General features: G+C 45.1%; 1 protein-coding gene and 1 non-coding gene across 2 annotated transcripts in view; one reads left to right on the top strand and one right to left on the bottom strand.

Moving 5' to 3' along the window:
• Positions 1 to 16183, bottom strand: part of SNX31 (sorting nexin 31) — a 72662-nt gene extending 56479 nt beyond the window's left edge. The window contains exons 1-3 of the mRNA XM_004457073.4: positions 16021 to 16183; positions 15834 to 15908; positions 5597 to 5711 (exon numbers count right to left, since the gene is read on the bottom strand). Of these exons, the coding sequence (XP_004457130.3) occupies positions 5597 to 5711; positions 15834 to 15908; positions 16021 to 16086 (256 nt within the window). The 5' untranslated portion in view covers positions 16087 to 16183. The remainder of the gene's footprint in view (positions 1 to 5596; positions 5712 to 15833; positions 15909 to 16020) is intronic.
• LOC111763823 (small nucleolar RNA SNORA68) lies at positions 12462 to 12598 on the top strand. Its single transcript, XR_002796590.2, has one exon. It is a non-coding gene; the product is annotated as a small nucleolar RNA SNORA68 (small nucleolar RNA).
• Positions 16184 to 26914: the final 10731 nt, after the last annotated feature.

Raw genomic sequence — 26914 nt, forward strand, 5'->3', positions numbered from 1 at the left:
ATGGAATTTATAAATCACATAACATCCTGTGTCTTGACCTTTTCAATTAGCAGTATAACTTGGAGATCTTTCTGTATCAGTAAAGTGCACGCTTACTTTTAGAGCTGCACAATATTTCACTGAATTGGTGTGCCATGATTTATTTGACTAGTCCCTCATTGATGGAAATGTAGGTGGCATCCAATTCTTTGGTATTATAAGCAATACTATAATCAATCATCTTATCCATACATCCCACATACAATCATAAATAGGAAAAAGGTGCAGAATGGCATGTAAATAGAAGAGAGGTGAAGGCATGCATTTAGAAATATGCGATTATATGCCCAGAGTATCTCTGAAAGAAGACCCAAGAGACCATTAGCAACAAAAGCCTCTGGGGTGAGGGAACTGGGAGATCACAGGGCAGAGGGAAGAGGGAGGCATATCTTTACCGAATACCTATTCATACTTTTTTTTTTAAACCATGTGTTAATCTTTTAAATTTTTAAAAGAGGGAAGCGGACTTGGCCCAATGGATAGGACGTCTGCCTACCACATGGGAGGTCCACAGTTCAAACCCCGGGCCTCCTTGACCAGTGTGGAACTGGCCCATGCGCAGTGCTGATGCGCACAAGGAGTGCCCTGCCATGTAGGGGTGTCCCCCGTGTAGGGGAGCCCCACCCACAAGGAGTGCGCCCCATAAGGAGAGCTGCCCATCGCAAAAGAAAGTTCAGCCTGCCCAGGAATGGTGCCGCACACACAGAGAGCTGAACCAACAAGATGATGCAACAAAAAGAAACACAGATTCCCGGTGCCACCGATAGGGATAGAAGCAGTCACAGAAGAACACACAGCAAATGGACACAGAGAGCAGACAACTGGGGGTGGGAAGGTGAGAGAAATAAATAAAAATAAATCTTAAATAAATTTTTAAACGAGAACTCTATCCATTCACGAAACCTACACAGTTTTCTGCAACTTGGTGGAAAAAGATCCCCATTATCTGCTTTTAGTAGGAGAAAACCATACCCCATGTTCTACCGGGGCATACTTTGAGAACCCCAGCCACTCTGGCACTCAGAATTATTGTGTATCTCTGCCTTTTATGTTTATATCCTGACTCCTCACCTAGACTACCGAATAAGTGGCAGTGGTAAGAGCCACCGTTTATTGGCTATTTCCTAGGTGCTAAGAACCATATCTCACGGATCCTGATAATCACCGAATCAATGGCTATCATTATTCCCGTGTGTAGACGCGGAAGCCGAGATCCACGTTTTCCCACAGTCACAGCAAGTTCACGGCAGAACCGGAAACAAACGCCACGGTAGGCTGCGGGTTCTGCGAGGGCGAAGGCCATCGGGTGTCTTGCCCCCGCTGTATCCCAGCACCGAACACACGGCAGGGCCACAGAAACTGTTTTGTGTACAGCATTTCTGATCCTAACGCCTTTGGTCTCATCCACACGATGTGCAGAAATCCTCTGCATGTTCTTGCCAGCTGCGGCCTTGAGCTAATGTGGTTTTCTACGTGCATTCAGCGGAACATGTGCCAGGCTTTTTGGATATGGATGATTCGGTTTCATCCACTTCAGCAAACAAAAGGACAGTGATTGTGTCCCTTCCCTCCCACCTCCTCCAAACACACACACCGCTGCGAGGGCAAGTCTCCGGGTACTGCAGAGAGAAGTCGGGTTACATTCCACCCTTTCAGGAGTGGGAGCCACAGGCCCCTGGGGCCGCTTGACCTGTGGGTCCTGGGAAGATTCTCTTTCAATCCTGTCCTCAAGTCCGTTCTTTGTAAGCCGCCTCCAGAGCACAGTCATTGCTAGCTTTGAGTATACAGGACTGGCCTCTCTCTGATTTGGAGGAAAACATCATCCTGCTCTTTAATTTTGGAGGGGTAGGGAGGGGGCGGGTCTTACAACAGAAGGGCTTGGTGGGGGGGGGTACATGCTGCTCCTGGTTTTTACCACAGGACTGCGTCATAACCCCCCACCCCAAGCCCACACCCACCGCCCTGTCATCAGCCATGTCTTTTTCATGGGACTCCTGGGACCCAGTGTAGGTTTCCAAAAACAATTATTAGGGTAGGGGTGGGTGAGCCTAACTCTCCATGCCACCCCAAAACATCCCATCCCAAACAATATACCCAAACGCTTCCTGGGCAGCTGCTACAGAGCTCTGCATCCTCACTCAAGAATTCCCTTTGGGGGGGCGGTGTGTTCTGTCGTTTAAATGACGAGCTCTGGGGCTTCTTCAGCTTTTACTCCCAGGAACGCACACTTGTAGGCAAGATCCAATGCCTAGACGTCGTCCTCTCCTAGCACAAGTGACATGGCACGACGTGACTCTCACACGCGCCTCTGGGGAGCGTCTGTTCCTACCCAGTTTCCCCTCCGGAGAGGAATCCGCATGTGCTCCTGGTGCGGTGGGGTGGAGCGTGTCCAAGCTTGGGCTCCGGACCCGGCCTGCCTGATCCCAGTCCCAGCTCTGCCACTCACCCACTGAACATAGCCCTGAGCAAACGGCTCAAGCTCCCTGTGCTTCAGGTTCCTCATGTGTTAAGGGGTTACGACAACCTAGGTTATTTCGTGTGAGGATTAAATGAGTTTATATAGGTTCAATGGGGAGAAGCGCCAACTACTGATATTCTTATCATGCTTGCCCTGAGGACAGTAATTGGTATTTTCATTCCCTCATTTGTGGGGCCTCTCCCTTCCCTGGCTGGCCCCTGGTTACCCCTGAGATCCCGAAGGGGAGTGCTACTCCCCAGCCTGGCCCATTGCCCGTCTCCCCTTCCCCTGGCTCTCTGCCCCCTGCTCTATTTTGAAGAAGTTAGAGGAAGACTCTAGAGCCTGAGCTGGGGCAGAGTCCTCTTTCTCAGCCTGGCTGCCTCCCCCCACCCCAACCCCACTGGACTCAGAAGCCTTTCCCACAGTTCTGCCCTGCAGGAAATGCCTTGGAGAGTCACCGAGTGGCCTGGACCTGATGCGTTTTGTGCACACACGCTGAACACTCTAACCCTCAGCCCCGTGGCTGGGCCAGGCCCCCCTGGAGACTTCCTGCCTCCACTCCCTTTGGCCATGTTTCTTTCCAGAGCCTGTTGTCTCTCCTTTAATTTGGTCTCTGCCAGGCCTTGCACCCTCTCCATCAGACACGACTGCACAGGTGTGAAGTCTCTGCCATGGAGCTTCTCAACCTCAACCAAGTGTCAGGGTGACGTCAGATACCTCTCAGCTTCCTGCACTTTGGGACCGGAGCCCAGAGCAAAGGACGAATTGCAGGGGGTGGGATGTGATGGTGGGGTGGAGGGGAGAGGGGTGGCCCAACCCCCAAAGCGGCTTTTTAAAGTCTTAATTCCAGCAGGCTACACAACACACCCTGATGGATGGATCCAGAAAACGATCCCTTCCACACTGTGATCATTTGTGAAAAGGTCAGGTGTTAAAGGATTTCCCTAAAACAAGAAAAAAAAATGAGAAAACAGAAATTAAAAACACGTTACATTTTGAGCTAAAAAGGACTCATTCTTGGGGAGTGGATGTAGCTCAGTGGTTGAGTGCCTGTTTCCCATGTACCAGGTCCTGAGTTCAATCCCCCATATATCCTAAAAAAAAGACTCATTCAACAGGTATAAAAAGTAGTACAGTCTCCATTACAAAAAACACAGAGGAAATAAATGCCTTCTAGAATTTGTATTTACTCTGTTTAAAAAAAAAAAAAACATGCAGGGAAGCAGATTTAGGTCAATGGATAGGGCATCCACCTACCACATGGGAGGTCCAGGGCTCAAACCCAGGGCCTTCTGACCCGTGTGGAGCTGGCCCACACACAGTGCTGGTGTGTGCAAGGAGTGCACTGCCACGCAGGGGTGTCCCCGACATAACGGAGCCCCATGCGCAAGGAGCGCGCCCCGTAAGGAGAGCTGCCCAGCGTGAAAGAAAGTGCAGCCTGCCCAGGAATAGTGCCGCACACACAGAGAGCTGACACAGCAAGATGATGCAACAAAAAGTGACGCAGATTCCTGGTGTAGCTGACAAGAATGCAAACGGACACAGAAGAAAACACAGTGAATGGACACAGAGAGCAGACAACTGGGAGGGGTAGGGGGAAGGAGAGAAAAATAAATAAATAATAAATCTTTTTTTAAAAATGCAGCCATGAAAAATAAGATAAATCTACAATTGCTAATGTAGAATGATTTCTACAATATATATTTGACGAGGGGAAAAAATCAACCTACAGAAGAAAAAAATCTTTTTCTTTTGCCATGAAGGATATTAGTGAGATACATGGTAAAGTCTGAATAAGGCCTCTATTAGATAACATTATTGAATCAATGTTAATTTCCTGATTTTGATAACTACACTGAAGTTATATAAGAGAAAGTCCTTGATCTTAGGAAAGACACACAGAAATATTTTGGGGCAAAGTGATTTATACCTGCAGCACTCTCTAATATGTCTGTATATACACACATACACACTGGAAAGAGAATGAGAATGATAAAGCGCATGTGAAATGTTAATTTGGGCAATCTGGGTAAAAGGTATGCAAAAATTCTTTGCTTTAATTTTGCAACTTTCCTATAAGTCTAAAATTATTTTAAAATAAAAAATTTTTAAGTCATGGTAGAGAAAATCTGTATTGTAAAATTCAATTTGGGTTCAAGAGAAGGGGGGAGGGACATGCACACATCTGAATAAATGCACAGATCTAGTAGTAGTGTTTACTTCTGGGGGCCTGAGCAGGGAGGAAGCTTACCTTTCCGTGTATACTCTTTAGTGTAGTTTTTATTTTTAAAAATATTATGTGGGGAAGCGGACTTGGCCCAGTGGTTAGGGCGTCCGCCTACCACATGGGAGGTCCACGGTTCAAATCTCTAGTTGTCAGCCGAGGCTTGGGCTGGAGGCAAGGTCCGGGGCACCAGCAGTACACATCTCTAGTATCTGCTAAGACCTTTCATTTAAACAGTTCCTCTCATCAGTTCGCTCAGTACTGATCCAGGTAACATTTCTTTGACTACCACAGTCAAATCCAATATACAGCAGCAGACGCATCTGAACATAAAAGTATTTTAAAATACAAAGACAACATATCATATGATTCCATTTATAGAAAATGTCCAGAGTAGGGGAGTGGATGTAGCTCAAGCAGTCAAGCAGCTGCTTCCCAAGTACGAGGGCCCAGGTTCGATTCTTGGTACCTCCTAAAAACAAAACTCAAAGCAAACAGAAAAAAACAACTCTCATGGGGGAGCAGATGTAGCTCAGTGGTTGAGCACCTGTTTCCCATTATGGGGTCCTAGGTTCAATCTCTGACCTCCTAAAGACAAAAAAAAAAAAAATGTCCAGAGTAGATAAATCTATAAAAACAGAACATTCTATAGTGGTTGCCAGGGGCTGGTGGGGAAGGGGAATAAATAACTGTGATTACTAATGGGTACTAGGTTTCTTTTGGGAGTGATGAAAGTGTTCTAAATTTAGATTATGATGATGGCTGCACAACCCTGTAAATATACGAAAAACACTGAGCTGTAAACTTGAAGTGGATGAATTTTATGATGTGAAACATAACTCAGTAAACTGTAAAAATGAAAACAAAATACATACCATTTTGCAAATACTGTTCCAACTGGTCCCTCCTCTCATCAGCCATAGCTGTGGTCATTGCAAGATAGTACTTTGGTGGAAAGGGAGGCAGGCAATTTCCAAAGACTCGCCTCAGCTGAAAGATGCAGAAAACACACAGTTAAGGTGGGTGAAGTACCAAATTCAAGGCTCATCTTAGGGCAAATCTCACCCAAACACTTATTTAAAATTAAACTTTTCTGGTGGCCCAAAGGAGGAAAAGAGAATAATCTGATTTTCATAAGGAGGAATCTATTTTAGTGTATGTTTCTAGAAATACTATCAGACATTTCACAGGCCAGCAACATCAATCTAAGTTTGGTAGTTTTGGGGGTATACTATATTTCCTTAATTCATTCCACATTAGAAGTGACATATCAATGATGAAAATTAGAAATTTAATTCCTCAGCCACACGCTACCTCCACTGAATCTGAACTCATAGGCAAAAAAATGTTCACAGCTGGGCTGTCCAACACAGTAGCCACATGTGCTTGAAATGTGGCTAGTCTGAACTGAGATGGGCTGTTAAGTATAAAATAAAAACCACATATTGAAGACTAGTACAAAGAAAAAGGAATATAAAATATCTCACTAATGATTTTTATATTGATTACATGTTAAAATGATATTTTGGATATAATGGATTAAATAAAATATAGTCTGAAAATTAATTCCATCTGTTTCTTCTTACTCTTTTTAATGTGGCTATGAAAAGAATTTAAATACACATGTATTCTGCATTACATTTCTACTGGACAGTGCTGTTTCACAGAATACCTATAAAGCTGGCATACAATCCCAATAGAAATCCAGTCAGCCCCTTCCCTCCACCCATCTACGTATCATCCAAGATGGTGGTGGTAATTATTTATATGTCAGCTAAATAGCAGATACGGCAAAATATAAGTTTTAAATTATGATAACCAAAAGTGCATGTTCTGGGAGCAGAAATGGCTCCAGCAGTTGAGCACCTGCCTCTCACATGGGAGATCCCAGTTTGGTTCCCAGTGCCTCCTAAAGAAAACAAACAGACAACAAGCAAAAAAAAAAAAAAAAAAAAAACCCAAGCAGAGAACAAAACAAACAAGCAAAACATTGAGCAGACAAGGGAGCCAACTCAGGGGAGCCAATGTCACTTGGTGGTTGAGCACCAGCCTCTCACATACAAGGTCCTGAGTTCAATTCCTGGACCCAGTATACCTCAAAAAAAAAAAAAAAGTACACATTCCCTCATCCCAGCCCTACATGGACAGTGGCAGCTTGAAGACAAAGCAAGCACTGCACCATTCTCTTAAAATAGGAAAAAGAAAACCACTCAGAAACCCATTCAGGTTTTAACATGGTATTTCTAGAGCAAGAGGGCTAAAACCCTTACTATTACAATACCCAGTAGCTTAAAGAAAATTAAAGCACATCTAAGAGAAATGAGGCTGCAAACAGGTAAGAATTTTAATTCCATGGCCTTTGTAAAAAGTACAGTGTGTACTTGGCAAATATTTACTGAGTGTAGGCCCTAACATGAAAATACACTGAGAATCCGACCACTTCTCTCCACCTCCCCTGGTCCAAGTCACTGTCACCTCTTTTCTAGATTGGTGCAGTTGCCTTCCAACAGGTCTTTCTCCTTCTCTTCCCCTCAGTCTATTCCAGTATCTACAGAGCTACTTTCAAATGTAAGCCAGATCATTCAACTGCCCAGCTTAAAATCCTCCCATGCATGTAAACGTCAACTGAAAGAAAGCTAGAGAATAATCAAGGGACTGAATAACACAGTGAACCCAGGGGTGGATTAGGACTGTGGTTAATAACACAAATACAAGAACGTTCTATGAACTAGAAAGAATGAACGTCACTATGACAAGGTGGCAAGGATATAGTGATGCATGGAAAAAACATAGTTAATGTAACTTATGGACTATAGTTAATAGCAATATTGTAATATTACTGCATCAGTGTCAAAGAAGGCACTATATCAAAGCTAAGGATCAATAATACAGGGGTGTGGGATTTTTTTCTTTTGAACTAAGGAAAACTTTCGAAGGCTTACTGGGGCAAGGACTGCACAACTCCGTGACGGAAGGGAAAGCCACTAAGTACACACGTTGGATTGAATGTGCAAGGCATGGGACTATATAACACAGTGAACTACGTGGTAGAAGATGGACTGTGGTTAACAATACAAATATAAGAGGGTTTTCTCATGAACTATAACAAAGGTACATAGTGTTAATAATTGAGGGGAAAAAAAACTCAAGTGTACGTTATGGACCGTAGTTAGTGGTAATAGCCTGTTCATGTTCTTTCATAATCTGTAACAAATGTTCCATGACAATGGAAGGTGTTGGTGGAGGAGTGATGTATGGGAATTCCACACATTATGCATGAGTATTTTGTAAGCCCTCAACTTGTCTAATTAAAAAAAAAAAAAATCCTGCCAGAGATAGGAGCTACATACGGAAGGGGAAGCTTAGAGAGACTGAGAGGTGAATAATTTTCTTATTTGTTTTTTATTATTGTTATTATTGGAAAAATGAAAATGCCCTAATAATGATTGAAGTGATGAATGCACAACTATATGATTATACTAAATACCACTGTTTATACACTTAGGATGAACTGCATGGTTTATTAATACATATCAATAAAATTGATTTATTTTTTTTTAAATCCTCCCATGCCTTCCCATCTCACTCAAGTAAAAACCAAAATCCTTACAATGGTCCACAACTACACTGTGCAATATGGTAGCCATCAGTCACATGTTATTACTTAAATTTAAAATTAATTCAAATGAAATAAAATTTAAAATTCAGTTCCTCAGTGCTCACTTGAAATGTGGCTAGCTTCTACTGAACTGGACAAAGCAAATATAGAAAACTTCCATCAGCACATAAAATGCTATTGGACAACTATGTTCTAATACCTAGAGAGATCATAAATTACCTGCATGTGGGCAGGATGCAGCTCTCCTGATGCATTTTGTTTGGCCTACTAGGTTGCTGTTTGTTTTACATAATATTTGAATTTGATATCAATATTTATTTTTCAAGTTTTAAAAACTTAAATTCTGAGCCCTCTCTCAGTCTGAAGCAAAACAGGCATTACCTTCTCCAAATCCTAAAGACTGAGGAATGAACAAACATAAGGGGGATTATAAACATGGACCAAAGTAGACTTATTATTATTGGAGTAACAGAAGAACTTGTAACACTGGTGTAAACACAGCGGTTACCAGGGGTTCTGAGGGAAGGGGTGGGGAAGAATAGGTTGAACGTAGGACATTGAACATGATCAGACTATGACCACAACGTTGGAATGGTTCTGCACATTCCTGCAATGACAGATACAGGCCATTACACATTCTGTCAAAACCTATAAAATGTACAGTGCAAAGTACAAACCAAATGTAGACTATAGACCATGGTTAGTAGCAATGCTTCAACAGTTGTTCATCAATTGTAACAAATGTACCACACTAATGAAAGATATGATTAATAGGGGAAAATGTGAGAGGAGGGGGTAGGGTACATGGAACTCCCCTATATATTTGATGTAATCTAAAACTTCCTTAAAAATAAAGTTTATTATTTGAAGAAAAAAAAGGAAACTTGTGTCCTGGAGGGAATACAAAATGGTACAGCCACTCTAGAAGACAATTCAGCAATTTCTTACAAGGCTAAATATAGTCTTACCACACAATACAGAAAGTGCTCTCCTAAGGCATTTACCCAAATGAAATGAACACTTATGTCCACACAAAAACTGCATGCAAATATTTATGGAAGCTTTATTCAAAACCACCAAGAAGCTTCAATAAGTGAATGGCTAAACAAACACTGGTACATCCATACAAAATGGCAAAGCTGGAACAATTTGATAAAAAATAAAGTAGTATTGGATTATAATCCAAACTATAAAATAATATCCTTGAGTCCAAACTAATATACTAAATACTGGAATAAATAAGTAAATGAGGAAAAGAGACAAATCTCCCACGCAAAAGAATTCCAAATAATTTATGTAGATACCCATCCCTCAAGGATGGAGCAGAAGTGGGGACTCCTTAAGTATGGGCTACACATAGAGATTTCCTTCCAAAGGGTACAGTATGGAAAGGAGTGGGGCAGGAGGAGTAACTTCACAGTGGAAAAACCTGAGAAACAGGTGGCCAAGGTCAACATCGACAGTGATAAATCATATTGAAAATCACATCCCCTCGCTAGGATGTGATGAGAATGGCACTTTATCTCTGTGGCCTTCCTCCACAAAATCCATACACCGATCTAATCGTGAGAAAAACTTCAGAAAAATTCCAATTGAGGGTCATCCTTCAAAATGCCTGACCACTACTCTTCAAAACTGTCAAGGTAGTAAAAACATGGAAAGTCTAAGAAACTCTTACAGCCAAGACAGCCTAAGGAGACATGGTCACAAAATGCAGTATCCTGGATGGGATCCTGGGACAAAAAAAGGACATTAGGGGGGAACAGATGTAGCTCAAGCTGTTAAGCGCCTGCTTCCCACATACAAGATCCCGGGTTCAATCCCTGGCTCTGATAAAAAAAATTTTTTTAAATTAGGTACAAACTAATGAGCTCTGAATAAAGTAATAACTTTAATAATAAGGTATTAATTATGGCAAACATATCATAGTAATGGAAGATGTTGAAGATAGGGGAAACCAGGTATGGGATATACAGGAACTCCATGTACTTCCTTCACAAATTTTCTGTAAATCTAAAACTGTTTTTTAAAAAGTTCATTAAAAAAACCAACAACACTGGTGTTCCAACTTTTCTTGAAAATAAAAAGATCTGGAATCACTGGGCTCCTATTCTCTAGGCCAAGAGGCCTCAGCAGTTCTCACCATTCCTCATAGCCTCCTACCTGATCCATGTCCTTCACTTAAATTACTTGCCTGACCCCTTTGGCCATTTAAGTATGCAACCTCTGGTCTAAGCCTAGTAGTATAAAATATTTTATAGCAACAGTTCTGTCTCTTTTAACCTCAAGGAAATTTTCCCTGCATGCCAGAGACTGTCAACAGGCATGCCAAACAGGGCTGCTCAAGCAACCTGGGATTTACATACCCCATCTCTGCTAATGCCATTAAATAGAAGCAGAAATTTGTCTTCTTTGTATGCAATTACTTCTGATTAACTGATTAAGTGATCTTTAAAAGGCAATTGTCTTCCTTGGCATGTGTTCATAAATGTCATAGAAGCTCTCAAATTGGTCCTAATTGCAGCAGCTTTGACCCCTCAGGGCAGCCTGGTTTTATCCATCTGTAGACAAGCATCGTGGAGAAGTGCCTGCCCTGAGGCCAAGAGCTGGATAAAATGTCAACCGGATTAAGGTTCTAACATTTATCGCAGAGCAAAAACCCTCCCAGCAGGTTTTGCAACCTGAGCTGACTTCTCAAAGAATTTTTCCCCTCCTTTCCATAATACTTGTCTAAGGGCAAAGTTAAACATACAGTAAAATGACTAGTTAAGCTTGCCAAGTTAATCATCAACATGAGTTCGTCAACTCTTTTTTTTAATTTTTTATTTATTGCTCTCCCCTTCCCCCCCAACCCCAGTTGTCTGTTCTCTGTGTCCATTTGCTGCATCTTCTTTGTCCGCTTCTGTTGTTGTCAGTGGCACGGCAATCTGTGTTTCTTTTTGTTGCATCATCTTGCTGCATCAGCTCTCCTTGTGTGCGGCGCCATTCCTGGGCAGGCTGCACTTTCTTTCACGCTGGGCGGCTCTCCTTTTGAGGCGCACTTGAAAGGAGCTCCCCTACATGGGGGGACACCCCTGCATGGTGGGGCACTCCTTGCGCGCATCAGCACTGCACATGGGCCAGCTGCATACGGGTCAAGGAGGCCCAGGATTTGAACTGCGGACCTCCCATGTGGTAGACGGAGGCCCGGGATTTGAACTGTGGACCTCACATGTGGTAGACGGACGCCCTAACCACTGGGCCAAGTCCGCTGCCTTCAACTCTTCTAAAATAGAACCTATTCTATAGCTCAGAGAAAGCACACAGTTTGCTACCAAAACCGTTAGCACACACAGAATTATCTGGTGCTACAGTTTAGCCTAGCTCTCTTTCAAAAATTGTTCCAAGAGATCAAAAGGAAAACACACTCTTCTGCTCTTTTATTATGAGGTATTTTTGTTTGTTGGTTTTGGAAGACCCTGTTCAGATTAATTTCTTTAAAATCCCAGTACAAAGCCCCACACCCACTTCTCCCTTGTGCAGTTCTGCCTTTTAAGGTGAAGAGCCCTCCACTGGCGAGTTGAACACAGCACCTTCTTCCCTCACTGCACTGCACTCACAGCCCCCCATACCCATCCCAGAGAAGTCACAAGCGAGGCCAAGTGGAATCACAGACACACACTGGGTCCTTTCTACAGGGTCTTTCTTATGTCAACTGATTATCTCACCTTCCCAAGTCCCATTGGAATCAAAAACCCAGAATCACCAGATAAGAAGCCACAGCTCAAAGCAGCCTGGGCTGTGCCATCTAGTACCAAAAACACGCTAGCCTGAACTTTATCATCCCATTCACTCCTCAAAACCACCCGGCGAGGTGGGTCATCACTGCCGTCCTCACCGCATGGTCCTCTTTCTGCCTTGACACTGGGTAGCCAGAGGCACAGGGAGAGGAAGTGACCCAATTGGACTAGAGTCCATCAGCCAACGCGGCAGAGCTTGAGCTGCGTCCTTCCACTATCACCTCCATCCAATCTCTACTGAGCAGCTACCATGGCAGGAGGCTGGTATTTATTTTATGCTGGTATTCTATACTTTCATTTAAATATGTGGTTTTTGCTCCTAAATAACCAAGGGAGACCAAATATACATCGAACTCACAGTCTCTCACAACAGCGGTTTAAAAAGCAGTGTGAACAGCAAGCAAATCCTGTCGCCTTTGTGTATGGGGGTGGGGGGTCTGTGTCGCATCCCTCAGAGTCAACGTGGAGGTTTTACACCCCAGGGGCACTGAGCAGGTGCGGGGGCTGCCGACCTTGCCGACACCGCGTTGGCCCTGCCCCGGGGCCCGCGCCCACTCCATCCGGATCGTGGCTGGAGAAGATGGCAGCCCACGTCAGGCGGTTTACAGCCTCCAAGATCCACAGCGCCCTGCAGCGCCAGCACGCGCAGCCCTGCACCACCAAGAGGCCCAACACCTTCTTCTAGGCCCGGCCCCCGCCCCGGCCCCAATAAACCCGTGCAACGCTCCCCCTACCCCATATACATATAAACATACATGCACACATAGCAAGGTCTAAGCATGACACAGGAATTAGAAAAGGGCATCTAGTGCAAACAGGCAGGAGCTTGAGAGAAGATGGGGCTGGAGGGGAGCCTTGAGAAACGCCGGTCCCTGAACAGCAGGCCAGAAACCGGGGTCTCCCCAGGCAAGGAAGTGTGCCAGGTAAAGGCACGGAGTGGGCCAGCCTGATAGGAGCAGAGGGCTCGAGTGCGGGCACACGGGAGAGCAGGTCAGAGGGCGAAGGGGCCAGGCTGGCTCAGCAGCCGGCCAGTGTGGGTGGGCTCCCCCCGCCCTCGCTCCCACTGCAGGTCGCTGCAGCTTCCCTGGCTGGCCCCACTGTCTAGTCCCACACTGGCAGGGTGTGTGCAGAGGCAGTCCTCCTGTTCAGAGAGCCAGAGTCACTTACCCGGGATGGCCTCATCTTGAACACTTGCCCAGGAAGAACCAGTGAAGTTTCCTTTACAGATTTCTTTACATCTCATTAGGGTGAGGGGGGCAGGTGAGGAGGGGTAAACCAACCCTGTTTTATTTATCTAAAGGCACAGAAGGAAGTGAGTTCACATGACAGATGGCAGCACTCGGCAGCTGAGGAGGAAGATGCCAGAGCCTCACCAGGGGGCAGGCTGCAGGAGACAACTTCAGAGAGTGGGTCTCCCAGCCACCTCATGGAAACACAACCCAGATCCGGTCTCACAAGCATTAGCTCTCCACATACCATGACTGAGATGCACCCACCTCACCCACAGCACCCAGGTGCTGCTCCTCAATATGAGTTATCCAAAACACACAAAATAAATCCAACTTATAAAGTTAAAAATCACGTGTGCCGAAGCCATAGTGTTCACTAAATATATTAACACAGTGCACGGCATATAACAGGAACTTGGTAAATATTTCGTAAGTAAATGTAAGTAAATGAATAAATCAGTTTATTCTATAAGAATGAGGGATTGGATGTAGTTCAAGTGTTTGAGCCCTGCTTCCCGTGCTCAATCCCCAGATCAATTCCATGTTCAATCCCCGGTATCTCCTAAAAACAAAACAAATAAACAAGTGAAAAAACCAGCTCTCATTTGGGAACAGATGTAGCTCGGTAGTTGAGCACCTGCTTCCCATGTACGAGATCCTGGGTTCAAGCCTGGAGAGGGGAGTGCAGGGGAGGGGAGGGCAGGGGAGAGGCAGGCAGGGGAGGGGAGGGTAAAGTGTAGGGAGGTTGGAAACTGGACAAACAAATCTCTACCTTAGGATTTTGCAAAATCCCAGATAATCATTAAGTCTTCAATAACATCTATTGCATATCCTACTGTATGTCACTGGGCTGTGGCAATTCAATATCTAAAGGTTCACTGCAGTGAATAACAAATGGGTTCCCCCTCTGCCCCCACGGCTTCCAAAAGAGAAGCTCAAGAATAAGTTAACTCACTTTATGTCTGCTCTGGCTCTGCTAGGATTTGATACATCAGAGTTTTCCTGAAAACAAGCATTTTCCTGAATCGGTTGGTGAAGAAGGGTCAGATTCAGGAATGCTTTGAGTCTCTGAGTCAGCAAATGTTTACAGAACATTTATTTTGTGTGAGGCTCTGTGAGAACCTGGTCCCTAAGCTTCACAAGAACCCTGTGAGGCTGATATCCATGACCACCTACTTGCTTATTGTTTCTGATCAGAAAATTGAAGGTCAAAGCGAGGTAAGGTGCTGGCCCACGATCTCTCGGCTCCCCCTGCTGCCTCCTGCTTTTCACCTGGCAATGGCTACCTTCCCATTCACACCTCCCATCACAGGAAGATGAGGGGAGGCGAGGATCCCCACCTGCCTCTCCACAGTCCTCACAAAGCCCCACACGTGTCAGTCACAAGTAGCTTCCCTTCTTTCAGATCCCTGAATCCAAGCCCTTCTTCATTCAATCATTTGGCAGTCATTCCTGAGGGTCATAAGTACTGTCCAGGTAGGAGTAATACAGAGATGATCACACAAATTAACCAGCAACTGCCTTACAACTCTTTCTCTTGTGGCCCCAGTGACATTTAAGCAAACCTTGAAAATGGGCTTTTCCAAAGAATGCTGATACATGAGCAAGAAGGCTCACTGCAGTGATTCTACAGGAACAAAAAAACCCAACAGAGCTGTCCATCGACAGAAGATGGTTAAGTAAAACATGGTGGGTGCATCCACTCACTAGAAACTTAGAGATGGTCTGAGGACTCTCCCCAACATGTTACTACCACTACCTCTTGGGAAGGTTTTTTTTTTCTGTTTTCTCTATATTTTCCTGCTCTAACACATTTTAAGACTTGTAACATCTCTTCATGAGAACAACAAAACCCATTAGAACAGACTCATAAGTCAGTCTGCCTCCCAGAGTAAACACCATCATCAGAATGTAAAACTATAATGGGAAATGGCCTCCTTTTTGGGAAATGATCCCTTTCCTGGGTTTCTAGCCTGCCAGTACTTGAAGCCGCTGAAAGCTGCCATTTGAAAGCAAAAGTAAAGACCCACCTTTTCAAAGGGGGTAAGCTTAAGAAACTCTGGAGAGAAAGGAGATTAAATATCCATATACAAGGTTCCTAGACTACACAATGGGAAAGGGCCACCTTGGTCTAGAGGGGGCTTGCTCATTTTGAACGGGGCCATTGTCCCGGGGAACGGCTGGAGCCCACCCCCACGCTAGAACCCTGCTGGCTGGAGGAGCTCATCGGGCTGGAAGGCGTTGGGATAATCACCTGCTTCCTGTTCCCTCATCTCAACAAGGGTAGACGATTAAGAGCACAACATGAGCAGCATGCCAAGGAATTCACAATTAATCCTTCGGGGGACCTGCTGCACATATTAAGAGCCTGAGACCCCCGAAAGGTCGAGTGTCTCGTCAGAGTCACACCGCCAGAGCCCTCTGGGTGTACCTTTCCCCATCGGCCTCAGGTGGCCCGGCTGGTACTCGTCTCCGACCCGCTCACCTGTTCGTTCCAACGATGCAGCTGGCTGTAGCGCACCCTGCAGAAGAGGAACCCGTCCAGGTACACGGAGTACAGCTGCAAACACACAGAACACCCCGTCCCAGGTTGCCAGGGGACTGGGGGAGCTCCCGCCCCCACGTCGCTCCCAGCCCCTCGCTGCCCAGCCCGACCCCGGCCCCTGGCGCACCACGTAGCGGCCGCCCCACGCGGCGGGCCGGGGCCGGGACACCGGGATGCAGAAGTGCATCTTCATGGCCGGGACGGCGGCGCCGAGCCGCGCCGGGAGCCCGAGCTGCGCCGTGCGCCGGGGCGCTGCTCTGAGCCCGCCCGCGGTGGGCGCCGCGGGGCCGGGCCACGCCGTCCGGGGCGGGGCCCTGCGCCCGCTCCCCTGGCAGGGGGCGTCCGCAGGTGGGGTCGGGGGCCGGGCCGCCTCCTGGGCCCCGCCCGGCTCCCGCCGAGCTGCCCGAGGTCCCGGTGGGTGCGGGGCGGAGCGCCGGCGGCTGCCCCTGGTAGCGGCGGCCCAAGGGGGACTCCCGGGTGCCGGCGGGGAGGTGGGGGCCCCTGGAACGGAACCCAGGGCCGAGAGAGACCCCGGGCAGAGCAGGGCCTCCCTTGGGTCAGAGATTTTCATTCTGGAGTTTGTGGACTCCTGGGGGTCCTTGACAAAAACTTGACTGGGTGTACGTGAGCGTGTGCGGAGGGGTCCAGTTCTTGTGGGGAGAAGGTCAAGGTCTTTCATCAAAGTTTCAGAGGGCTCTCTGAACCCACAAAGGTTAAGAATAATCCTCGCTCCAGTCGCAACCTGTCCTGTGCACAAGCCAGTGGAGTAGTTCATCAACTACTCCTGCCCCACCCCAAAGTCTCAGGTCAGGCATCACCAGGGAGAAACCCGCCTTCTCCAAGTGTCCACTCCAGGGCCCACTCTGAGCAGTGCCGCTTGCTTAATGCCCCATTTCCAAAGTATGGGGGGGGGGGGGGGGGGGGAAAGAGGGGGAGAGAGAGAGAGAATATGAATATAACTTTCAGACCCAATCCCATCTGTTCACATTTTCTCCAGGTAGGTGCCCATTTTATGTCCCATAACAGGCCAGCACTCCCTGCAGTGCACGATGAATTAAGATTTTTTAAAACCTACATAAATCTCCAGTAATTATCCTGACTAGCACAATTTTATCAGTTTCTGTTTTTTGTGTTAACATTTGTTAAGTGTAATAATTAAGGTATGGTACGATATTTGGAACCCTGCTTTAGTATTTTAACTTTTTTTTTTTCTTTATATACCAGAAACCTCAGAAAATGGAAGTAGCTTGGGCCTCTCTGTCTCCCAGGAACCTTGGTTTCATAGATGTGCCAGTCCCGGGGTAGCTGGGCTCAACTACACAACTTTTCTCTCTGGACTACCCATTTCACATTCTTTCAACAGTCTCTCATTTTTAGTTGCTGTGGAAAAATAATCCTCCTCATGTTCTTATTTCAGTTAAACCAGAAGGGAAGTCCTGGGAGGGAAAGAGAGGGAGCAGCAGTCACTGTGTGGCCTGTGACCCAGCAAGCACTGCAGACTCTAGGATTCCTTCTCTCCTCTAACCCTCCCAGGTAAACATTAAGAGCATCATCCTACAAATGACAAAACAGGTCAGAGAGTAAATTTTTCAAGGTCAAAGAGCATTTTCTCATAGTTTATTTACAGGAGTAGTTTATTCCAGGATTTAATCAAAAGCATTGAAAGCCCTTTACATTGTCCATTGTCTTAATCTGCTGCTATGACAGCAGAGAGTGGTTTGGCTTAAACAATGGACATGTATTGCCTCACAGTTTTGGAGGCTGGAAGGCCATGCTTCCTCCCAAAGTCTGTAGCATTCTGGCTTGCTACAAATCCTTTTCCTTGGTTTATAGAAGGGTCTTTGCCTCTGTCACATGGCAATCTTGCTGTCCTTTTCTGGCTTCTCCTGACTCTTTTGCATCCACATCTTCTCTGATGATAAGGACTCCAGTCAAATGATTCAGTTTGGCCTCACCTAAGAAAGATCTTCCAAGATCCTATTCACGAATGAGTCCACACCCACAGGACCAGGGGTTAGGACTTGAACTTGAACGTGACACAATTCAGACCCCACACCCGTCATGATACCTCCTGTTATCTCATGTAGGCTCACTATGTGCCAGGCCCCGGGCAAAGCACCCCATGTGCATTCTGCCACTGAACCTAGTGAACCAAGAGCCCTTGGCAGTTTTGGTTTTATAGAAGAGGGAATTGAAACTTGGGACCTTTAAGTTAGGGAGGCAGTAAAAGGTAGTGGTTAAGAGAATCAAAACAGGAATCCAGACCCCAGCCTGCTGCCTGTTGAGTGGCCTTGGGAAAGTTAGTGGGCTCATTAAGCCGCAGGTTCCACCTCTATGAAATAGTGTTAATAACTGTACTCACCTGAGGAGGGTTTTCAGTCCAGGGTAGGAGTCACTTAGGGTCTTTTTGCTGTCATCTCTAAACGGGAGGGCCAGCCTACACCAAAGCCAGGGCCGTTGCTTGACTGTTCCCTGGGACGGTAGCCTATCAGCACTGGGCGGGCACTGACATTAGGGCAGCAAACCAGAGCATCCCAGTCAGGTCCATGGCCCCAGCTCCTGGGAACTTTCTTCCACCCTGTGGATGGCCTAGACCCTGGCTCGGCCCCACAGAAATGTCCAATCAGGGCCATTTGCTTCTGTTCACGAATGCCACTCGTGAAGCTGAATTTGGACTCTTGCAAGTCCCTGTCCTCCTCCATCCCTGACCTTTCCTCCTGCCATCAGCTCTTATTCACCCATTCGGTCAATGCATGTACTGAGTTTCTTGTGTACCCTGCACTGGGTATGAATGAGTGCTGAAAACGCCCAAGAGGTAAGGATAATAATAGCTTCATAATTTGTTACAAACGTTTCACAATAGTGCAAGGTGTTTGTGGTGGAGTGATGTTTGGGCGCCTGTATGATGTTGTGTACATTTATTTTATAAGTTCACAACTTTTGCTATACACTCATTGTTTTGAAAATGAAAAAAATTAATAGCTAACTCTTTCTGAATACTTACTCTCTGCCAGGCACTGTTCAGAACACTTTACATAAATGAACTCATTTCATTCTCATAACTCCCTGACGTAGGTGCTGATATTATCCTCATGTTACAGATGAGGAACCTGAGGCACAGAGCAGTTAAGAAACTTTCTGAGAACTGCAGAATTAGTAAGTGGTGGAACTGGTACAGGAGGCAGGCATTCTGCTTCTAGGGCCTATGCTCTATGAAATTGCTTTTCAAAGGTGCCCTGTGAAATCTGTACCATTACTTTAAAGTTATGCCCTTTATATTTTTTAATTCTTAATGGAGTTTAAAACTAAATTAACCTATGGTGCTCAATTTCTATATTGTTTCCAAGGGTTTTTTAATTTACTCTGCCCTTGGCACATGGTCAGCATTCAATAAAAGCTTAGTGTTCATTCATTCAAGGAGTATTTATTGAGTGCCTCAAGAATCAGGTTCTGCGGTGACTTTACTTGACAACAGTCACAGTTCTCAAACCCCACAGAACCCACAACCAGTTTATAGATAAGGAAACAGGCATTTTCTGTAGTGTGATTTACAGCACTATAGGACAAACACACTATTTACTGCTTTTTAAGTCCTTTAAATGTTATTTTCATGTAGCGTCTTGTCAACTCAGTGTAATCTTTTTGGCCTTTTGCTATCTGATTCCCACACTCTTTGGGGATGTGGGTAGTGAGGTGTGGCTCTGTCTTGCTGTAGGACTTTCCACCCCTCCCAAGTCCTTCACACCCTTGGACCCACAGGATGAACAATAGAGTAGGATCTACTGTGCATGGGATGGTGCTGTCATGCACAGTGCAGGAGCCCAACTAATGGGCTTTGTGGGTGTTTTTTGCTCCCTCTTTTCTTACAGCCAAGGCTTTGGGTTCCCTGCCCCAATCATCAGAGCCCTGGATCATATCAACAAGGGGTTTGAACAAACATGGAAGCACTTCCTGGTTGGTGGGCGCCTTCTTCTTCTCTTTAGCAAACACACCCAAGGGATAGGAGCCATAAGAGGAGAGGTGTGGAATGATATCGTCCCACCCCGTCTGCCTTCCTTATCAGATACTGGCTTTACCTCTTTGAGGTTTGAACAGGTGAGTCAGGAAGGTAAGGCTGGAGAGCGTGGGCTGTGTCTTTCTTGCTCTTGACATTGCCGGTATTGGGCTGTATTGAGTGTTTTTGGGTTCTTAGGAACTTGAGTGAATAAATTACAGGATATGTAGGAGAAGAGCAAAATTGTACCAGTACTATGAGTTCTAAAACCTCTGAGATTCCTGCTTGTTGGTTTGGAGTACCTAAATCCAGAGACTGACTGTAGAGGAGTCAACAGTATTTCCCCAGTATTCATGTCCACCCAGAACCTCAGAATGTGATCTTACTTGGAAATAGGGTCTTTGCAGCTGTAAAGATGCGATCATTCTGGATTAGGGTGGGTTGGAATCAAATGACTGATGTCCTTAGAAGAAGAGGAAAGGACACAGAGAAGAAGGCAATGTCAAGTGGAAGCAGAGACTGAGAGGATTCATCTATAAGTCAAGGAATGTTGAGGACTGCTGGCTATTTCCAGAAGCTGGGAGAGAGACAGAGGGGGTGCAGCACTGATGACACCTTGATTGTGGATTTCTGACCTCCAGAACTGTGAGAAAATATTACTGTTGTTTTAAGCCACCCAGTTTATGGTAATTTGTTACAGTAGCCCCAGGAAAGGAAGACCCTGACTCTATGGCCACAATTGCCTCATGCCAGAATGCAGGGGCTGAACCACCCTGGCTACCACCCCCCACCTCTACCCCCGATTTGCAGCATAGCTTCCCATCTCTCCTTCAGTTGCTTCCCTTTCATAGGTCAGTTCTCGCTTCTGAAGCACTGAATGACTGAAGAGCAGGGCCACTTCTGACTAAAGCCAAGAGCTGGTACCTGGTAGGAGCTGAGTCAATATCAGGGCAAGCAGAGAATGACTGTCAACTAACAGAGGGTTCTCGGTTCAAGACAAAAAAAGAAGAGGGATGATGTTTATAAAATCATAAAGGATTTTAGAGAAGAAGACACAGTTGCTCACCAAATCCAGGAATTGTCTTAAAATATACAAGGGTTACAGTTTTAAACAAATTGAGGAACACAAGAGCCCTGGTTCTGTGGTTAGAACGCTGGTGTGTCCTGAGGCACGAGCTGCTGGGCCCTGGAAGCCTGGCCTTGCCCGTGGAAAAGGGGTGGCGATGCCACTCACCTCTTGGGGCTGCCTTGAGCATCTCAGGTGGTAAGCACTCAACACCTAGGAGTACTATTATTAACTATTATTACTGCTACTGCTATTTCTATTAGTGTTGCTGTCCCAGGGTCCCCATCGGCGTTCAGGTGGCATTCAGACATGTCTGGGTGTTTCTGTCAGGGGGCCTGGAGTTGCCTGGAGGAAGCCTATTTGCATGAGGGCTTCGTGTGTACCCCAAAGAGATGTGAGGCCCAGATTTGCCTTCTCGCCCAGCCTTGCCTTTGCTCTCGTGGGGAAGTCCTAGTGAGAACAGGGAGGTATTAGCAAACAGGAAGGGAACCATTCCCCTGACACTCTGTAAAAGATAAGAACGCAAGCAGTATTGCCCGGGGAGTCCCCAAACCAAGTGTTTTTCAAAAAGGCCTGGGAAATACTGGGCAGCTTTGACATCTTAAGGACCCCCTACATTAACCTTTTCTTCCCCCATTTTTGTCTGTTTAATCTATTAAATTAATATTGGCTTACATCTTTGATTACTAACACCTGTGATTCGTTATTATTGTGTAACATTCACAAATCCACGATATTTTGTTTAGACCTGGGCAGTGATTCTCAAGGCTGCAGCTACACTGGAGTCCCCTGGGGAGCTTTAAATTGAAATACTCATGCTGGGGTTCCACTCTCAGGGATCCTGATTTAATTGGTTTGGGTAGAGCCTAAGCATCAGAATTTTTAAAACTCCCCAGTGTGAAAGCTCTAGGGAGTGAATAAAACCCTTTGTGGCCAGAGTCCTTCAGGGCTCTTAGAATTCTGAAGGTTGAGGTTTTGGCTCCAACTTGCTATGTAAAAGATGAAGTCTGGTCTTGAAACAGTACCACCCTGGGAAACTCCATTAAGAATCACATCTGAGAGCAGATGTGGGTCAAGCAGTTGAGCACCCACCTCCCACGTGGGAGGCCCCAGGTTTGGTTCCTGGTGCCACCTAAAAACAAAAACAAGAGAAAAACAAACAGACAATGAGCAAAATACAATAAGCAGACAACAAGTGCAAACAACAAGCAAAAATGAGCAAACAGATGAGGAAGCTATCTCAGGGGGATAGAAAAAAAAAAATAACATCCAAGCAGCTTGCTGGGACAAAACTGAAGTCTGTGATACACAGCTTGGGATTTTATTCAAAGACCTTGTAGAAGTTTGATATGGTTATGAATTCCAAAAATAGATATTGGATTATGTTTGTAATCTGATCTGTATCTGGGCATGATTGAGTTATGATTAGGATGTTGAGTCCCCACCCCTTGGTGGGAGGGGACTCACAAATAAAAGGCATGGCAAAGGACAGAGTGGAGGGTTTTTGATGTTGGAGTTTTGTTGTTTTTTTGTTTTGTTTTTTTTTTACATTTTTATTTTATTTAATTTTTTAAAAATTTAAAAAAATTAATATATCAAAAGAAATGTTATATTAAAAAACATAAAACAAAAAACATAAGAGGTTCCCATATAATCCACTCCCCACTCCCCATCACATCATTTTTGTAAATTGTATTTTTTTGAAGATATATACATCACAAAAAAAATGTTACACTAAAAAATATGAGGTTCCTGTATATCCAATGTTGGAGTTTTGATGTTGGAGTTTGATGCTGAACTTAGTTAGGCTTTATGGTCTGGTATCTATAAGCTCCTACCCCAAATAAATACCTTTTATATAAACCAACCAATTTCTGGTATTTTGCATCAGCACCCCTTTGGCTGAGTAATTTGTTACCAAGGAGTGAGGAAGTGCTTTCGCAATTACTGAAATGTTGGAATGGTTTTATAAGTGGGTAAAGGGTATTTTTTGGAGGAATTGTGAGATGCTTGATGGAAAAGCCCTAGAGGCTTTGGCCCAGTGGTTAGGGCGTCCGTCTACCACATGGGAGGTCTGCGGTTCAAGCCCCGGGCCTCCTTGACCCGTGTGGAGCTGGCCCACGCGCAGTGCTGATGCGCGCAAGGAGTGCCCTGCCACGCAGGGGTGTCCCCCCCGTAGGGGAGCCCCACGCACAAGGAGTGCACCCATAAGAAGAGCCGCCCAGCGCGAAGGAGGGAGCAGCCTGCTGAGGAATGGCGCCACCCACACTTCCCGTGCTGCTGATGACAACAGAAGCAGACAAAGAAACAAGACTCAGCAAAAAGACACAGAAAACAGACAACCAGGGGAGGGGAGGGGAATTAAATAAATTTAAAAAAAAATAAAATCTTTAAAAAAAAAAAAGAAAAGAAAAGGCCTAGAATGCTTTGAAGAGACTGTTGATAGCAATATGAATATTAAAGAGCCTTTTTATGTTGCCTTAGTAGTAAATGATGAAACTATTATTGGAAACTAGAGGAAGGGCGATCTGTGTTTTAAAGTTGTAGAGAACTTAGCAAGATTAACTCCTGGTGTTTTATGGGGGGCAGAATTTGAAAATGGTGAGCCTGGGCATTTAGTTGAAGAAATTTTCAAAGTAAACTTGGAAAATACAGCTTGGTTTCTGCTTGCAGCCTGTAGCAAAAGGCTAGATGAGAGAGATACGCTGAGGACTGAACTGTCGGACACAAAGAAAACAGAAACTGATTCTGGAAATTCCAAATCTCTGGAAAGCAAGGTCCCAGATGAAAGTGCCCCATTGGAGGACTTAATAAACTTGGAACTGGTAAATCAAGATTGAAGATGCAGTTATCTCAGAAAGACTTGTGGAAAGTCTCACTGTCTGATGGCTTAGACCCTTGCTTCCTTCATGTTAAATCAACAGACTTTTTGAGAGAGCTGTATGAACAAAATCACTGACAGCCTGGAATAAAAGGGACATGGAAAGGAGAGATTGAAGGAGAAACAGCTTTAAGAGGAAAACCATGGAAGCTGAGATCTGGAACTAAGACTTAAACTTGGGTCAAGAGAGGAACCCCACCCACGTGTACAGAGAGGGTGAGTTTGCCCCAGGAGTTGAAGAGGGTGTTCCTGTCCAATATTCTAGGAGAGTTTTGGCACCCCAGGGTACAGAGAGGGCGGAGCACATTCCCCGAGGGTTAGGGCAGTTAAGGTCAGCACTCCACAGGTCTGAGTGGGGTGGACCAGTCCCCCAAAGGTTAGGAAAGGCCAGGTAGTCAACTCATTGCTCTGAGAGGATTGAGCCTCTGTGCCAAAGGTTAGGGGGAATATTGTCTTCACATCACTGTACTAGGGGGGTTAAGACTTTAACCCAAAGATTGGGTGAGTTGTAGCAATTACCCCAACACTCTTGGAGGAAGAGGTCTGGAGCTTGGTGGACACCCAAATGTTTGATGGGAGTGGAACCAAGAAAATGGCCATTGGGCAAGATGTGGAAAGGGTGGGTCCCTGTATGGCCCCAAGGAGAAGAAACCATCATCTTAAGAATGACTCTCAGACTGAAATGGAATGGCGGATGCCCTGCAGGTTTACTGAACTGTAGAGGACCCATGACTCATGTTTCTCTCCCAATTTCCCCTTATTGTAATGAAAATTTTTATCCTATGTCTGTCCATTTGTGTATTGGAAACAGATAAATTGTTTTGTAAGTTACAGAGGTCTATAGTAGACAGGAATTTGCCCCAAGACAAACTTCATTTCTTTAAATTGATTGTGATATGATTTAGTACTTGCCTTGTTACTGATTTAAGTTTTTTTGGATATTGTGATGTCTCTTAGGAATTCAGAGGGTGGAGTGGAGCAGTTTGATATGGTTATGAATTCCAGAAATAGATATTGGGTTATGTTTGTAATCTGATCTGTATCTGGGCATGATTGAGTTATGATTAGGGTGTTGAGTCCCCACCCCTTGGTGGGAGGGGACTCACAGATAAAAGGCATCACAAAGAACAGAGTTGAAGGTTTTTGATGTTGGAGTTTTGATGCTGGAGTTTGATGCTGAAATCTTAAACTGGAACCCCAAGAAAAAAGGAACCCTGAACCCAGAGAGAAGCAAGACCCTAGAAGGGAGGAACCCAGGAAGCCTGAACCCTCGCAGACATTGGCAGACATCTTGCTCCAACATGTGAAAATAGTGAGGGAAGTAACTTATGCTTTACGGCCTGGTATCTGTAAGCTCCTACCCCAAATAATACCCTTTATAAAAACCAACTAATTTCTGGTATTTTGCAGCAGCATCCCTTTGGCAGACTAATACAGACCTTTTCATCCATTTTGAAATGATTTGTTTTATGACTGCTAGGGAACCCACTGAGAAGCAGTGAGTGGATGCTCAAAGCTGAGCAGAGGCAATGCCTGCAATAATAATGACAGTTAATATATATTGAGTTTTACTATGTGCCAGACACTATTCAGCACACTATTAATTCATTAATACTATTAATTCATTAATAGTAATAATTAACAGTTAATAATATATATATATATTTTAAAAGATATTTAGATTACATAAATATTACATAAAAGATATAGGGGATTCCTGTATGCCCCGCTCCTCACACTGCCCACATTTACTCCCATTAAAAACATCCTTCATTAGTGAGGTACATTCATTGCACTTGATGAACACATTTTGGAGCATTCCCACTATAAGCGTGGATTATAGTTTATGTTGTAGTTTACACTCGCTCCCACACAATTCTGTAGGTGATGGCAGGATATATAATGGCCTGTATCTGTTGCTGCAGTGTCATTCAGGGCATTCCCAAATTCTGAAAATGCCCCCATATTATACCTGTTTTCCCTCTCCCTGACCTCAGAATGTCCAGTGACCACTGCCTCTACATCAATGATATGTTTTTCCATTGCTAGAATCACAATAAGTCTACAATAGAATACCAATGAGTCTACTCTAGTCCATAGTTCACTCCCCAATCCTGAGGATTCTTAGATGGTGATGCCCATTCCACCTTTAATTGAGAGGGGCTTCAGTTGCATATGGCCAATGGATGGGTCTCCCTTGATTGCAGCTGTAGGCTCTCTCTGTTCCTTGGTATGGTGATTGTCCATCATCGCCCCTTACTAGTTGTCCTGGGTGAGTCCAATGAACTGGAGAGTAGATGTTCCACTCTGTTGAGGATCAGGACCCAGCTGGCACATGGACGGTCCAAAGATTCAAGTCTCTTGGACATACACCTACCAACTCCAGCACAACTATATGTTCAAATAGAAGAGACTGAAGAGCCATTTGTAGGGAAACCACAACTGAGTCCAATTCTGTCACATTGGGGAGCACAAACCCCAAAGTAGGGCCCAGTGGCAAGGCACCAAACTCATGAGCTATCTACCCTGACCATAGTGTCTGGGTGTGTCCAGAGCCCTAGGGAGCCCTGCTATTTGGGTAGTGTCTACTTTGGCAGTCAATGAGATCCTGCTGAGATGTGCATAAGCGTAACCTCTGGAATGACCTCCCAACTCACTTTGAAGTCTCTTAGCCTTATAAACTCATTTGTCTTTACCTTTTCCCCATTTGATCAAAAGTCTTCTTCCAGTTGTGTAATAATATGTCTTAATCCCCACAGCAACCCTATAAAATAGATACTATTATGCCCGTTTTAGTGATAAGGATTTGAGATACAGGGAGTTTAAGTGTCATGCCCAAAGTTACACAGCTAAGATCTGAACCCTGGCTATGTGGCCTCATGTGCCTACTAAAGTTCTGTAGTATGTAGGACGATAGGGCACTATCATGTCCAAGAGACAATAGGACAGTGGTAGGCATGAAGGGAGTAGACTTAATGTGAGCCCTTGCAAGATGCTTCTGGGAATCATCATACTTCTTGAGAGGTCAAGGTCCTGGATGAGCAGGGAGAGGCTTGAACCAGTGACAACTGTTCGATCCC

Source organism: Dasypus novemcinctus, chromosome 14 (genome assembly GCF_030445035.2).
Source record: "Dasypus novemcinctus isolate mDasNov1 chromosome 14, mDasNov1.1.hap2, whole genome shotgun sequence".
Taxonomy (NCBI): Eukaryota; Metazoa; Chordata; class Mammalia; order Cingulata; family Dasypodidae; genus Dasypus; species Dasypus novemcinctus.